This window comes from Chrysochloris asiatica, unplaced genomic scaffold (assembly GCF_000296735.1).
Source record: "Chrysochloris asiatica unplaced genomic scaffold, ChrAsi1.0 scaffold00054, whole genome shotgun sequence".
In the NCBI taxonomy this organism is placed as follows: domain Eukaryota; kingdom Metazoa; phylum Chordata; class Mammalia; order Afrosoricida; family Chrysochloridae; genus Chrysochloris; species Chrysochloris asiatica.
In genome coordinates, this window is record NW_006408572.1 from 11,950,690 (window position 1) to 11,967,501 (window position 16,812).

At 48.1% G+C, this 16,812-nt stretch overlaps 1 protein-coding gene across 1 annotated transcript in view; it reads right to left on the reverse strand.

The window, feature by feature from the left end:
• The window catches only part of GAS7 (growth arrest-specific 7), a 322,750-nt gene that overhangs the window by 23,478 nt on the left and 282,460 nt on the right, over positions 1–16,812 (reverse strand). Inside the window, exons 5-7 of the mRNA XM_006863425.1 lie at positions 12,883–12,936; positions 8,785–8,874; positions 3,854–3,969 (exon numbers count right to left, since the gene is read on the reverse strand). Of these exons, the coding sequence (XP_006863487.1) occupies positions 3,854–3,969; positions 8,785–8,874; positions 12,883–12,936 (260 nt within the window). The remainder of the gene's footprint in view (positions 1–3,853; positions 3,970–8,784; positions 8,875–12,882; positions 12,937–16,812) is intronic.

Genomic DNA, 16,812 nt, shown 5'->3' on the forward strand with positions numbered 1-16,812 from the left:
TTTTTTTTTTTTTTTTTCCTAAAAATGTGTTTAAAAAATATATTACTATGTACTATAAAGGAGTCCTGGTATGGTTTTGTAGGAAAAGCACTGAACTGCCAGGTTGGTTTGAACTGTAAGGTCGGTGGATTCAAACCCACCAGTTGCTCCTCAGAAATGCTATATGGAGTTGTTAAGAGTTGGAACTAACTCGACAGCATGTAACAACAACAACAACAACAACAAGGGCATTATAAAAGTAGCTCTGGTGGCACAGTGGGTTAAGTGTTGGCCTGCTAACTGAGACGTTAGTGGTTCAAACCCATCAGTCACTTGGTGGGAGGAAGGTGAGACTGTTTATGTCTGTAAAGGTTTACAATCTCGAAACCCAGTTCTACTCTGTTACAGGGTTGCTGTGAGTCGGAGTCAACCCAACTGCAGCGGGTTCTGAGTTGTGACTCTTTCCAGTCTGCCTTATACGTTTCAGATGGAAAGATGTATGTATGTATGTGTGCACACACATGCATGTGAGGGATCTATGCACACACGTGTGGGAACATGTTTAGGCATGTATGGTATACACAGCCCTGTGTGAGAAGTATATGCACCCACAGGTGGGGTGCACGCATGCACATGCGCTCAACCAAGTCTCAAGACTCAGAGGCGGAAGGAGACAGACGAGGATACCAGCTCTCCATTTAGAGGCTGATACAGGTCCTGCTTGTTGTAGCTCTCCCTGATGCCACCAGGCTGGACTCACTGTCCTCTCATCTAGGCTCCCAGAGGGGGCCCTGGTGCACTGAGTTAAACACAACTACAAGGCTGGCAATTCAAACCCACCTACCCCTCCTTGAGTGAGAGAGCAGTAGAGAGAGAGGAGGCTGTCTGTCCCTGTAAAGATTTAGTCTTGGAAACATGGTAGAGGGTTGAATTGACTTGATGGCAGTGGTGGCTTCTATGCTTCCAAGTTCATCATGCCTGGGGCCATCACATTAGACTCGATGGACTCCCCCACGAGACTGGGCAGAGAAGGTGGTGTTGGGGTGGGGGAGGGAGATACAGAACTTTGCCTCTAAGCTGAGTTGAAAGTTAACTCTCCTTCTTTGGTTATGAGCAGATGCTTCAAAAGAGTCCCAGAAAGGTAAGTAAAGGAACAAAGCTGTCTCTGTGTGTGGGGCAGTGGTAGGGAGTAGTGGAGACTATGGCAAATTGGAAACCAACGTGCTGTCTACAGGGGGCAGTGCTACGTAACTCGGAAGGGGGGGGGGTCTCAGAGTGCCTGGTCCATCACTGTGTGAGAAAAGCACCAGAGAAGCACCGTGGACCCCAGCGGTGATAGACATGGCACTGACAAAGTACCCCAGCACTGACAGACTCACCAAAAACCCCAGAGACTGGCTTCCTCCTACTGCTCTGCTCTCAGCCTCCACTGTGGCTGGTTACCTGGGCCTCCCAAGTCTCCCAGCCATTTCTCTCCGGTGTTTGCGCTTCCTCTCTGCTGTGTCCCCATGACCACCCCAGGGTTACAAAGATTGTCATTCCTGCAGCCTCTCTTTCTCTCCTCACTGTGGCCACTAGGTCTCTCTTCTTGCCTGTAGAATTCCCTGTCTGCACGTCTCTATGCTGAGTGCTCAGTAAACCTTTCCATCCGTCAGGGCCCTTCCTACTGCAGTACCTCAGCCCAGCTGGGGAAGAGACTCCTAGGTGGAAAGACATCCAGGGCTCCAAGGTGGAATGAAAAAAGTTATGGGATCTGCATTTTCTCAGGGAAGGCCCAAGCTTTCTGAAATGGCAGGTTCTAGTGATTTCATAAACAACTCTGATGTTACAGTGGGTTAAGCGTTGGGCAGTTAACCACAAGGTCCATGGATCAAACCCACCAGCCGCTCCATGGCTAAAGATGAGGCTGTCTGCTTTGGTAAAGATTTCCAATCTTGGACACTGAGGGAGCAGTTCTGTCCTCTAGGGTGCCTATGAGTTGGGACTGAGTGAGTGACAGAGGCAGATTTATTCATCTATAACATGACACCTGTCTGAAAGCATGAGCCATAAATGGGTTCAAACTTGGTTTTACAGCCATTTTCCTATTTCCCTGTATTCTCCTTCCACTGTTCTCTTCTACTTGAGATGTTCAACCTACCAATTGCCTACCAGCTTAATGGGTCACACGATAAAGATGTGACAATACAAATAGAAAAAAAGGTCTGCCTAAGGAAAAGGAAAAGGAGCTCTGGTAGCGTAGTGGTTACAAATCGGGCTGCTAACCTCAAGATCGGCAGTTCGAAATTATCAGCTGTTCCGCAGGAGAAAGATGAGACTTTCTGCTCCTGTAAAGTTTTACAGCTTCGGAAACCCTGTACAGGGTCACTATGAGTTGGAACCTAATTCATGGCACTTAATAATAAAATTGTTGCTATCTTTTTTTTTTTTTTTTTCCTAAAAATGTGTTTAAAAAATATATTACTATGTACTATAAAGGAGTCCTGGTATGGTTTTGTAGGAAAAGCACTGAACTGCCAGGTTGGTTTGAACTGTAAGGTCGGTGGATTCAAACCCACCAGTTGCTCCTCAGAAATGCTATATGGAGTTGTTAAGAGTTGGAACTAACTCGACAGCATGTAACAACAACAACAACAACAACAAGGGCATTATAAAAGTAGCTCTGGTGGCACAGTGGGTTAAGTGTTGGCCTGCTAACTGAGACGTTAGTGGTTCAAACCCATCAGTCACTTGGTGGGAGGAAGGTGAGACTGTTTATGTCTGTAAAGGTTTACAATCTCGAAACCCAGTTCTACTCTGTTACAGGGTTGCTGTGAGTCGGAGTCAACCCAACTGCAGCGGGTTCTGAGTTGTGACTCTTTCCAGTCTGCCTTATACGTTTCAGATGGAAAGATGTATGTATGTATGTGTGCACACACATGCATGTGAGGGATCTATGCACACACGTGTGGGAACATGTTTAGGCATGTATGGTATACACAGCCCTGTGTGAGAAGTATATGCACCCACAGGTGGGGTGCACGCATGCACATGCGCTCAACCAAGTCTCAAGACTCAGAGGCGGAAGGAGACAGACGAGGATACCAGCTCTCCATTTAGAGGCTGATACAGGTCCTGCTTGTTGTAGCTCTCCCTGATGCCACCAGGCTGGACTCACTGTCCTCTCATCTAGGCTCCCAGAGGGGGCCCTGGTGCACTGAGTTAAACACAACTACAAGGCTGGCAATTCAAACCCACCTACCCCTCCTTGAGTGAGAGAGCAGTAGAGAGAGAGGAGGCTGTCTGTCCCTGTAAAGATTTAGTCTTGGAAACATGGTAGAGGGTTGAATTGACTTGATGGCAGTGGTGGCTTCTATGCTTCCAAGTTCATCATGCCTGGGGCCATCACATTAGACTCGATGGACTCCCCCACGAGACTGGGCAGAGAAGGTGGTGTTGGGGTGGGGGAGGGAGATACAGAACTTTGCCTCTAAGCTGAGTTGAAAGTTAACTCTCCTTCTTTGGTTATGAGCAGATGCTTCAAAAGAGTCCCAGAAAGGTAAGTAAAGGAACAAAGCTGTCTCTGTGTGTGGGGCAGTAGCAGGGAGTAGTGGAGACTATGGCAAATTGGAAACCAACGTGCTGTCTACAGGGGGCAGTGCTACGTAACTCCAGCCAACTTTCCCAGGAGGGACACACAGTGACTGCTGCCAGACCTCCTGTTTTCTCAAGAGATGCTAGGTGTAGGTTGCAAATATTGGTTCAAAACTTCAAAATCATGACATAGGCCAAAACAGTCACATCTGCTGGCCATGTCTGTCCCGGGACCATGACCCCATCACCTTCAGCACACTCCACTCCCCTAAGCCACTATCACCAGCCCCGAGAGCTTCACCTTTCCCGAATGAACTCTGACATTTCCTTCTGCATCTGTTTGCCCTTCAATTGTTTCTGAAGCAGCAGTTCAAACCCAGCTACGGTGCCGTTGCCTTGCGGGTCCCTCTTATCCGCCTAGAAAGGAAAACAAAAGGGGTAGACTGTAGATGACATGTGTTGTCTGGAGCGAGGGGGAATGGGCAGTGGGGAGAAAGACCCCAGAAGAGATCTGAAACCAAGAGACAGGGCAGGATCCTCAGTTCCAGCTGCCCCACTCGCTGACTCTCCCGGTACGCAGCCCTTGGCATGAGCTTCCCTACACGTGAGCCCTGCCAGCTGCTGACAGCTGTGTGTTGCCTCTTTGAAGCCCATTCCCCCTCAGTCCTCCTGACCTAGGAAAGATAGGGGAGAAGAGCCAGTGGACCAGAGCAAGACTCCAATGTCTGACGGCAGATTATTGCCAACCAGCAGGCTGTTGAGGCTGGCTGGATTTTTGGGGAATCTTGGCTTCCGATTCTAAGCTGGAGCAGCTTGTGACCTTGGGGGTGGGTGCCACCAACCTTAAGTCATCTCTCCTCCTCTCGACACTGGCTGGGGCATGACACCTGCAGTGCACACTCATAAAACACAGTGTGGAGGAGAGAGATGAGGGCTGTTCCACTCCGAGGTAGAAACTGAATGGCAGGGAAGCCAGAGAGAGGAGAAGGGCTGGCTGTCAGGGTTGAAATCCCAGCTGGGTGACCTTGGGAAAGTGCTTTCCTCACGCTAAGCCCAAACTTCTTCAGCTACAAAGGTGGGAGAATAATGGTACCCATCCCTAGGCTGACTTCAGGGCACAGTGATACAACTACAGTGCTTACAGAGTCAACCTCATCGCAACTCATGGCAACCCTATGTGTGTCCGAGTAGAACTGGACTCCAGGGGGCTCTCACTGGCTGGGTTCTGGGAAGTCAATACCAGTATTGCCTTCTGTGGTGCCTCTGGGTGGACTCGGATCTCTGACCTTCCAGCTAGCAGCTGAGTGTGTTAACTATTGGCACCACATAGTAACTGCTCAATAAATGCTAACAACTATTTGTTACTACGAACTGTCGCACTGTGGTGGCTTACATGTCGCTGTGATGCTGGAAGCTATGCCATCATTATATCAAAGACCAGCAGGGTTACCCATAGTGGAGAGGGTTCAGTGGACCTTCCAGCCTATGACAGACTAGGAAGAAAGGCTTGGCAATCTATTTCCCAAAAATAAATGAGAACTCAATGGAGCACAATAAAACACTGCCTAAGACAGTGCTGGGTGGAAGATGAGTCCCTGAGGTTGGGAGGCCCCCCAAACACAAATGGGCCCAAGCATGCCAACGCTGTGAGGATGACACCGAGCTTGGCGCCCTCACGCTCTGTTATATGCAGGGTCGCCATGACTTGGAGCCAACTCCACAGCAATGAACAACAGCAACAGTCAGTTGCTTTTCTGTAAAAGTCGGGACTGAGAAAGATGACCAAGTCAGCAGACCGGGGACTAAGAACCCAATTCATTTACAAACAGAAATATTTTTAAAATTTCAAAACAAAGGAATTTTGTTTTGTTTGCCTGTTCTTCCTTAAATACATCTAAACCCTCACCCCACTTCTTGCTCTTCCCTGCCCACCTGCTACCTGGCATCTCAAAGCACACCTTCCTTTGGCTGCTCAAGGACCAACCCTGAGACCCTCCCCAGGTACCCTGGCCATAGTCCTCTTCCATTACAGCCATCCCCCCACTGAGTATCCAAATGCTTAATGAAAAGAGTGAAGAATCGGTCGCCATGCCCCCTGAGACCAGAAGAACTAGATGGGGCCCAACGACCACTACCAACTGCTCAGAAAGGGATCACATGCGAATGCCCTGGATAGACTGGGAGAAAATGTGAAACAAAACTCAAAATGCTTACAAAATGAGACAAGGCTTATGCATAGAGACTGGTGGGACCCCAAGACTCTGGCCCTTAGTCACCCTTCAGGTCTGGAAATGGCTCAATTTTCAGCCAAACAACAGGCAGGTCTATAGAAAGAACAATAAATTAGGGAGGTACACACACCTTAGAATTATCAACCGTTTGCAATTCAATGGGCAGCATTCCCAAGGATAAAGTTCAGAAGGGTTAGGAAAGGAGGAAGAATGGAAACAGGAAACACAGGGAGAAAGTGGGATTGGTGAGGTTGCATTGTGGGGATTGTAATCAGTGAGATGAAACAAAGTGTTTAAGAATTGCTCACTGGAAAATTGATCTGTTCTGTAAACCTTCACCCAGTTCACAATTAAGAGTTGAAAAATGCAAAGAGGATTATTAGTAAGGAAGAACTCTGGAAAGACCTGAGTTCTAGCCACGGGGGTATGTAGACACGTCCTTCCAATCCTCAGCTGAGACCCCCACCCCCCTTTGAATTCAGACAGGGTGGGACTTCTAAGATCCCTTCCCGATCAGACATTTTAGGAGTGGGAAAAGGAAGGAGCTGGGGCTGCCTGGAGAGATTCCCATTTTCCATGGTGATGGAAGGGCTCAACATAGATGAAGGGCTCGATCACTATCTCCCTTCATGTGCAATGCGGGATCCCTGCCTTGTTTTCCCTAACCCACACCCTCTGCCCTGGTTCTAATACCTCTGTTATAGCTGATCACCACCCCGAACCACATCACAATGGGGCTGCTCCTGCCACAGAGGAGTTTCTCTATGAGCAGGTGAGGTGTGTGTTGTCAGAGTGGTACCCTGGTCAGAAACGCAAGAGAAGACTTATCTAAAATCCTAAACCGGAATACTGCCTTCCTCGTAGGACAGAAACGATAAGTGATTCACCAACACCAGAGAAAAGCAACCACGAGGAATGGGCTTCCACAACAGAGACAGCAGAGAGAGGCCCCCATAGTCAGAGAGATAAGACCCCGGAGTAAATACCAGAGTCCCTGGAGAGCTGGCATTAAGATGAGAACTCACAAGTCTCCCTCTCTGGGAAGCTGCTGACAGGTCACAAGCTCCCTCTGGGCCTCCCAGGCTACTATAAAGCCCCCTGGCTCCCTATAGTTCCCAGCTCCCAAGATGCCCATGGTCAAACTATTCTCTCCCAAACCTCTCTTTAGGAACGATGTTTCCAGACCCAGCTGCTTCTCTCTACCCACTCTCCTGGTCTAGTCACCTGTTACCCCTGGCTGCTCAATGTCCACCCTGAACGATGAAGCAAAGAGCTCAGATCATGTCCTGCTGGGGCTGAAAACCTCCCAGAATCTTTCACTGCATACAGAATCAAACCCAAAGTGCCTACCCCAATGGGAGGCTGTCGAGTCAATCCGAACTTAAGGCACACCCACAGAGTGCAGAGTAGAACTGGGCTCCACAGAGTTTTCAGAGCTGCTATCTTTGGAGTCCTGATGCAAAGCTGTAGGATAAGCACTGGACTGCAAGGTCAGCTGTTCAAGCCCAATAGCCCCTTCTCGGAAACCCTATACAGGGGATCATTATGAGTTGGAACCAACTAGATGGCACTTAACAACATCATCTTTCTGCAGCAGATCACAAGGCTTTCTTCTGAAAAGCCCCAGGGTAGACTCAAACAGCCTTTTGGTTGGTAGCCGAGTGCTTAGCCATTTGCACCATCTGGAGACATGGCACCTATAGTACCTTTAAAGTCTTATCCACTCGGGTCCCTGTCCTCCCTCTCCAACTTCACCTCCGAGTCTGTCTGATACCAAAGCCCTTTCAATATCATCTTGCTGGCTTGGCACAGATCTCTGTTCTGGAAGAAACCCAGCTAAAGTCATTATTGGGGTGTCAGAAGTCTCTGGGCATCTTATGAGAAGTGAGTGATTTTTAGTGAAAAGGAAAAAGTACTGTGCCTAGAACCCCGTTAACCCACCGCCACAGAGTCAATTCTGACTCACTGCGAGTCTACAGGACAGAGCAGAACCGCTCCTTAGGGTTCCTGACACTGTAAGTCTTCACGGCAGATAGCAATCCGCTTTCTCCCTTGGAGCAGCTGCTGGGTTTGAACCGCCACTCTGAGGGTCGAAGTCTAACACTTAACCCACTACGCAACTGAGGTTTCTTAATACTCACAGATGGTTGTTGTTGTTAAGGGCCATCAAGTGGGTTCTGACTCACAGTGGTGAAAGCGTACAGTGTTTCCAAGGAGCGACTGGTGGGTTTGAACTACTGACCTTGACATTAGCAGTTCAGTGCTTATCCTATAGCACCACTGAAGGACTCCTAATAGTTGGGTGAGCAAATCTAAAGAAAAGATGGATAGTCCGTGGTGCAGTGCTGTAGGATAAACACTCGACTGCTAACCACAAGGTTGGTAGTTCAAAACCACCAGCTGCTCCATGGGAGAAGGAGGAAGCTTCTGCTTCTATAAAGATTGACAGCCTGGGAAACCCTATATGGGGTCACTATGTGTCTGAATTGACTCAATGGCAATAAGTTTGGAGTTTTTTGCGTTTTAGTCCATTCTGCGTGGTGGTGAGAAGAGTTCTCATTTTCTTTATATTTCTTCAGGATCTTTGGAAACGTTTTGAAGCCAGAGAATTATTAAAGCTTTACAGGTTACAACAGGTCTTTAGACACAAGTTCATCACGGCTTTGATGAAAACAATGCGGTTCAAGAGGTAAAAATGGCTCGTCCAAGGTCAGCCACAGCAAGTCTAGAAGGCTGAGTCATTCTTTCAGTGATTCACTCAGGCTTCGCTGAGGAAACCAAGAAGGGGACCCCGACTCCCCTCACTCTGGTGAGGTTTATTACTGCTGTGAACAAGAACCCCACTGACTTCCTGGGTTTGTGGAATGGCTCCTAAGTTGATGCCCTGGATCCCCAACAAGTATTTAGGTTTCGAGAGGAGTGGTCCCTCCTGCGCCCCACACCCCGTGCCACTCCAGGCGTGCACTGGGGAATCACTGGGGGAAACTGAGGCCACACTTACCCAGAAGTAGTCACAATAGCTCCACTCAGTCGGCTTCAGCAGCTGCTGCTCCGGCATGGTGTCTGGGTGAGGGAACGTCACACAGTTTATCTGCAAGGCATGGAACACAAACAAAAAAAACATCAGTGAAGGTTGGCAGAAGCCAGAAAGATGCTGATGGAGGAGACAGAATAGCATTAAAGAGCTGGAGATCACACTAGAAGGTCCTGGAAAGAGCGGGAGAAAAATATGGATCAAAACTCAAAAAGAGACTGGGCTTACTGGTCAAACAGAGACCGCTGGAACCCTTCAGACTATGGTCCTTTGTCCCCTCCCTTCAGGTCTGGAGATGAGCTCACCCCCAGGGTTCAGTTTCCAGTCAAACCACAGGCGGGCCATAGGGGAACACTGATAGTAGGGAGATACACACACCTTAGAATAATCAGTCATTGGGATCAAATGGGCCTCATTTACCCAAGGATAATGTTCAGAAGGGTAGGAAAGGAGGAAGAATGGAAACAGGAAACACAGGGAGGAAGTAGGATAAGTGGGGATCACAGTCAAGGACAATCAACAGAATGTGTGTGCATTGCTGAATGGAAAACTTATCTGCTCTGTAAACTTATATCCAGTTCACAATAAGAAGTTAAAAATTTTTACAAAGAAGGAATGAATGGAAACAGGAAACCTAGGAGGAAGTGGGATCAGTGACATTAACATTGTGGGAACTGCAATCAGGGGCATGAAACACAACGTGTATGAACCGTTGAATGGAAAATTGACCTGCTTTATGAACCTTTATTATCAATCACAATAAAGATTAAAAGCAGAAAAATGAAAGTAAGAAAACTTTACGGAGTGCAGCTCTACTTTGACACACGTGGGGTCGCCATGAGTTGGAACCGACTGAACAGCAACGGATTTGTTTTTTCTTTTTAAATTAAAGGTTCAAAATAGTAAGAACGATGCCATGTAAGCTGAACAAACTCCTTGGCCAGCTGAGTCAGGCCATGAACCTCCAGCTCCTGATCTCTGGTTTCAAGGCTTGACAACACCTGTAAGTACACCAAGGCTCCTGCCCAGCTCAGGGCTGCCATGAACCCAGGCTTTGCTTGCAGTGCTGGGTGAGACCAGAGGAGAAGAACAACCCAGTACTACACCTGGGGCAAGTAATCAGAGAGATTCCCACTCTGACTGGAGGGAAGCAAACCATGATAGGGGAAAGGCATACCCAGAAAACCCTGGAGATGTTGTCAATGTCCGGGTGGAGGCTGAGGGAGTTTCTGGGGTGGGGAGTCTTCTCCCAGCGCTGTGTCCACAGCCCCCACTGACACTGGCCTGTAGACCTAGTTGGAGGGGACGGTCAACTTTTCACTACCCAACGTTAGGGACTGAATAATGTCCCCTAGAAAGGTAGGTTGAAGTCCTAACTCCTGTACTTGTGAATGTGACCTTGTTCAGATATAGGGTCTTTGAAGATGCTGTCAGTTACTAACATGAGATCCTATCAGAATGCTGGGGTCCTAATCCAATCCCAGTGAATGGTATCCTTGTAAGAGGAGAGCAGACATAGTGAAGGAGGACGGGTGTTCATGGGAAGATGTATCTCCAAGGTCAAGGGAGACCTGAGACTGTGTTGGGAGAGAAATGAAAGGATCTTTCTTTCCATCTTTGGAGGGAATATGGCCCAGCCAACAAGCTGGCTTGGACTCTCAGACTCTAAAACTATGAGACTATAAACCTGTATTCTTATCAGACACCAGTGATGTGTGGTGTTTAGATAAGGCAGCCTTCGGAACTCACACAGACTCCTGGTGTGGCACTGTAGGATAAGCACTGACTGGGAACCACAAAGATGGTAGTTCAATCCTACCAGCTGCTCCTTGGAAACCTATACAGGGTGGCTATGAGTAGGTTTGAACTACAGCAGTCCAGTGCTCATCCTATAGCACTACACCGGGACTCTGTTGTTGCTGTGTGTAAGGGTCATAGCATCAGTTTCAACTCATAGCGACCTTGTATAGGATTTCTAAGGCTGCAAATCTTGACGGGAGCAGGGAGCCTCATCTTTTCCCCACAGAGAGCTAGTGAATTTGCACTGCCAACTTTGTGTAGCAGTCCTGTGCTTATCCTACACCACCACCAGTTTCTGAGTGTGTTGCACTATGAATATACTGCTTCTATCACCTGTCCCTGGGAAAGCCAACGAGCCTCTCAGACCACTGCGTGTACAGTAGCCAGTCACTCTGACCATTACTGCTACTGCTGTCCATCTAATGCCTTCCTGCCACAGCAGGACTGCAGGCCCAGATGAGGGAAGGACACCCACTCTTGGCAGACACCCCATAGGGGTGGTCAGAAAGGCCAGAAATCCTAGACCAACTGCCAATGAGTCCATTCTAACTTAGGGTGACCCCACGGATGTCAGAGTAGAACAGAGATCCATAGGGTTGTTTGGGATTTTCAGTTTAAAGTTTTGAAAACTTTTTTATTGTGACTTGGGCGAAGGTTCACAGAGCCAATTACATTTCTGTTCAACAATTCATGCACATTTTGTTTTGGGACATAGACTGTAATCCCCACAACCAACAGCACTGTACCCACCACCTCCCTGTGTCTAGGCAGATTCCATTCATCCTTCTTTCCTTCCCCTTCCTGCCTTCTGAGCGCTCTACTAGGCAGACACTCATTCTGATCTTGTATGGTTGATCACTGTATACCTCCCTGACGTTATTGTTCACCTTGTTGTTGTTAAGTGCTGTTGAGTCAGTTCCAACTCACAGACACCCTGTATAGAGTTTCCAAGGAGTGACTAGTTAGATTGAACCACTGGCCTTGTGGTTCAAACCAAGCTCACAGTCCAGTGCTTTATCCTACAGTGCCACAGTAGGACTCCACTGTTCACCTTACAAGCCCACTTATAATCAGGCTAAGCTTGGTGGCTCTATAGCATAAGTACTAACCTGCTAACCACAAGGTCGCTGATTCAATCCCACCAGCATTTTCTGTAGAAGGAAAATGAGGCTTTCCGCCTCAGCTAAGCTTTGTACCTTTGGGAAACCTATCGAGCGTCGCTGTGAGTTGGAAAGGATTCTTCAGCACTTACCATCAGCATTTGGCTGAAAGTTGAGGCATGGGGTGAGTTCGGTTCCAGGCCTGAAGAGTTACCTAAAGGGCCGAAGTCTCTATCAGACTGATAAGCTTGGTCACTTTTATGATTTTGCGTTTTGTCTCACGTTTTGCTTCTACTCTACCCAGGACCTTGTAGCGTGAACTCTATCTAGGAACTTGTAGCGCGATCCCTTCAGATCAGGTCAGCAGTGATAGCTCAGCCACAGGGTTTTCCATTTTCTGGATGTGGATTACCCAGTCTTTCTTCTGCAGCACCACTGCATGGACTTGAACCTCCAACGTTTCAATAAAAGCCACGCTGTTAACTGTTTATACCATCCAGGGATTCCTAGCTCTTCCATTTGTCAGTCAAAACACACTTCTCAAGCCACTGTGTCCTTAGCTGTTGGGTCATATGCCCTGTACAGTCATATGCCTAAATTGAGGGTCACCACGGTCCAGCTTCCACTTCACCCATCCTTCATTACTGTCCAGAGCCCAGGGCTGATAGGGAGGGGCTGGGAGAAGCCTGCTCAGCCTCTAAAGTCCCTCCCCACCTCCACACTGGGATTTGTCGGGCTTCTAGAATAACCCCAGGGGGTAGGCTGGCCAGCAAAGGCAGCAGCTGCCTGTTTCCACTCAGGAACTCCCAGGAACTCTATTCTTAGGGCATTTCTCTGGCTTCTAACTTTGCCATCTTCTCCAAGTTCCCCTGCACAAAAGCAACCCTGCCGCCTGTAATTTACATGTCACATCACTTAGGTGGAACAGAAGCCACCCCTCCCAATTCCCCCCCCCCTTACTAATCCTGAAAAATGGCTCCTACAATATGCCAGCCACCCTCCTCCCAGTCACCCACCAGGAGAAGCGAAAACAGGAAACAGGAAGGGACTTGAGAAAATCCCAGCTTTGGAACTTCCAGGCTGGGCATGGGGCTCTGCGGTCCACATCACCATGGCAACAGCCTAGCCATGCCACCCAACCTGTGAGCATCCCAGAGCCACCTACCGTGATGGAGTTCTCTTTGCTGTGCTTTTTGCCTGGTGATGAGGATCCCAGGTTCTGGGGAGAGAGGCAAGAAACAGCATCAAAATTGTTCTCCATATTGATCCCCTTTTTATTTTTAAGGATGAGGGTGCTAGGAAAGTTCGGGGATGCTCAGCCTGCCGTTAACTCCTAAGTCACCATATTTTGGGAGAGGGTAGGGAGGAGGATGCCTGGCCCCCACACTGCTCCTGGGTACAGGCGACTTGGAGGCGCTGGTAACTGCTCCAAACCAGGTCTCCCTCCTCTTCTCACAGTTGTGATTTCCGGAGTTAACCCCTCAGCTGCCCTCTGCTGGTGAAGCGTCTGCGAGATGCTCACTGCCTGAGCCTGAGTAATCCGCTGGGAAGTAGAGGGTTAAGGCGGATTGTAGGCCACCACCTCCTGGCACGAGGATTTAGCACATGACATCTTATTCGGAACCACCTCCCCAGGTCCGAAATCATCAAACCCCAAGCGCACAGCCAGCCACCTCTGTCACTTGCTGCTCCCCCAGCCCCACGCTTCAGGCGGGTGGGTGTCTCAACCCAAAGAGCTGCTTTTTACAGTTCTCATTCAGTTTTTGGATTGCCTTTTGATGTCTTCCTGCTGCCAGTCAAGGAAACTGAGTCCCTCAGAGCCTACAGGGTCCTCAGCATTTAGCCAGAGTCCTAGAGTTTTCTCAGTAGGGGAGAGCCTATTAGCTATGTGTGGATGAGGTACAATTCAGGGGGGTGGGAGGGGTGTGTGTGGGGGGTCATGTGTGCTCCTCTCAGAAATCCCACGAGGGAGTCAGGAGCAAAGTTTCCTGGGCAGGACCTGTGCTGTCCACTCTGGTCCCCAGCACCTGCTGGCTGAGCTGGGAAGCACTGCTGCCCTGAGGCATTAAGAGTCCCCATAATATGTGTGTGTGTGTGTACCTGAAAGTGAAGGAAGTGGCTGTCAGGACTTAGAAAAGGCTTCTCCAGTGAGTCTAAAGGGAACCAGGAGCCTCCCTACCTCCTCAAGACAGCCCCAGCCTGGATCATCTGCAGGATGAGTACTGGAGATGTAGAGTCACCCCTGCCTCAGGAATCCATCCGCCAACCAGTTAAAATCAGGACCTCGATTGAGCCCCTGCTTTGGGCTCCCTTGGAGACACTGGTGGGTTAGTGGCTGAAATCTCACTTTCCATGCAGGAGACTCGGGTTCAATTTCCCGTCAGGGTAGCTGCTTCCTGTCAGTGGAGGCTTGCATGCTGCTGAGTCGGAAAGGACTCAATGACACATAACAACGACACTAAGGAGGTTTTAGTGGAGCTAAGAGTCCTGGTGTGACGCTGTAGGATCAGCACTGGACTGCTAGCTGAAGGTTGACGGTTCAAATCTACCAGCTACACCTTGGAAACCCCTTTACGAATTGGAACCAACTTGACAGAACTTTACAACCACCACCAGACCAAAACAGTGTAGGAAGAAAGACCTGGTGATTTCTTCTGAAAAGTTCCCCCAGGAAATCCCCACAGATCGCAAAGGTCCGATCGCAGCGGACCCGGGCAGCATTTTGTTGTGTTGTGCGCGGGGTTGCCACAAGTCAACGATGACTGGTAACAGCTATGTCGTCTTCATTTTCTTACTGTGTCTCACACATGGCCAGGTTAGCGGATGTGTTTTAAACCAAGAAAATAAAAAGACACCCATATAATGTCCAGTCAAAAGGGATCTTATCCATTACCCACTTCTCAGACAATAAAATAAATTTACTTTAGCCGTTTAGACCCTGGTCAAGTAATGTAACTTTTCCACTCTTCAGTTTCACTATCTGTAAAATGGATCATTCCTGTGATCTCTCAGTTTTGGGTCGCAATGGGATTACTAAGGATCTTGCTGAGAACGAATCCTCAGCTCCATTTCCCAGAGCTTCTAATTCTGCCGTTTTCAGGTGGGTCAGAGCCTCTAGTGAAGACTTTGAAGATCTCAGTTGGAGACACAGCCATCTTTTTCTGTCATTTTTGAAAGCTTCTTCTAGTCACTCTGACTCTGCTGAAGAGCATGGTACCATGACAACACTATGCTTGTGGCCAACTACAGCTTCCAGAGGCATTTTTCATGAATCAACATCTCTAGTTTGCTCACCCTATGTCTGCTCAACATAGCAATCCTGTCCCAGAGCACTTGCCAAAATGGGGCTGCATGGGGAGGAAGGTAGACAAAGACTACACAGCAGATGCCTGTGGTATAGGCCACCAAAGAGAACACAGAGGCACCCAGTTTCGTCCAGAGTTTCCGCGATGCACTGGCCAGGCAACTCAGCGACACTTCAAAATGTTCATGGAAAAAGGATCTTTTAATTCCATTTTTCACGAACCTGCTGAAGTTCCCTCATACTTGCCCGGGAAGAGGGAAAGGAACTCTTTTCTTTAAAAAAAAGTTGTGATGTGAATGCAAGTTTCCAGAGCAAACTGGTTTTCCATTTGCATACACCTTTTGTTTCATGACATTGATTACAATCCTCACAAAGTAACAGCACTCTTGCCACTTCCTCCCTGTGCTTCTCATTTCTGTTCATCTTCCTTTCTTATCCCTCTCCTTCCCTTTGGAGCTCAATCCCTAGGCAGATGCTGTTCTTTTGATCTCATATGGTTAACTGTTCTAAGGAGTGCACACCTCTGGTGTTACTGTTCAAGTTACTGTTCACCGTATAGATCTGTCTGTTCATTGTATGGCTGACAGCTGAGTTGCAGGGGTGAGAGAGTTCCAGGCTTGAAGAGCAGCCAAGGGCCGTGGTATCCAGGGCCCCACCTGCCTCTCTCAGGTTGGAAAGCCTAGTCTCCTCCTTCATGATTTTGAGTTTCATTCCACAGTTTACTCCCACTCCTCCTGGGCCTCTGTTGCAATCTCTTTTCAGAGAGGTAGGAAGTGGTAACTGGGCACCATCTAGACTTTCTGGTCTCAGGAGTGTATGGCTAGCCCTTTGGGCTATTTGTCCTCATATGCCTTTGATTTTCCTCACTCCTTTTTACTTCAGATGGGAAGAGATCAATAGCTGTACCTTAGACAGCCGCTTGCTAGCTTTTAAGAGCTCAGTCACCATCTACCAAAGACAAGTAGAGCACTATCTTTGTGTCCTATGTTATGACACTGTCCCCTGAGACTGTGGTCCTAAGTTCCCAAGCCCAGTAACTCATTACCTGAAGGCGTTTGGTTGTGGCTACATAGCTTTCATACATTTACCTTGATTACTATTAAGGTGGTTGTTAACGGCAGTTGAGTCAGTCCCGATTTATAGCAACTCTGAATAGGATTTCCAAAAAGTGGCTGGTGAGTTTGAACTGTTGACTTTGCGATTCAAACCAACCCTGCAATTATTCTGCAGTGCCACACCAGGACTGTACTATATACATGAATAAAATTACAACACATACAAATACCTCTGTAGAAATATGCTTTGTCAAACATACATACATAAATATATATATATATGTACACACACATATACAATATATATACAATATATTATATATATATCGAGAGAGAGAGAGAGAGAGTGTGTGTGTATCCTGGTAGGGTGTTGTGATGTGAATTCATGTGCCTGAACTGCAAAGCTGTGTTGAACCTCAAGGTCTGGGGCTGAAGCTCATCAATTACTCCTCAGAACTGACTCTAAGGCACTTAACAACAACAATACACATATGTATGTATGTGTGTGTGTGTGTGTGTGTAGAGCCCTGTGTCTCTGTAAGATAAGCACTGGACAACTAACCACAAAGCAGTAGTTAGAGCCTACCAACTGCTACTTGGAGAAAAATAAGGCTTTTTTGTGATTCTGTGAGCTAATGCGCAGGACTGCAGAGTCCGTTTGAACTGCAAGGTTCAAACTCACCAACTGATCCTACGAAATCCTGTACAGGATCGCTATGGGTTGGAACTGACTCGA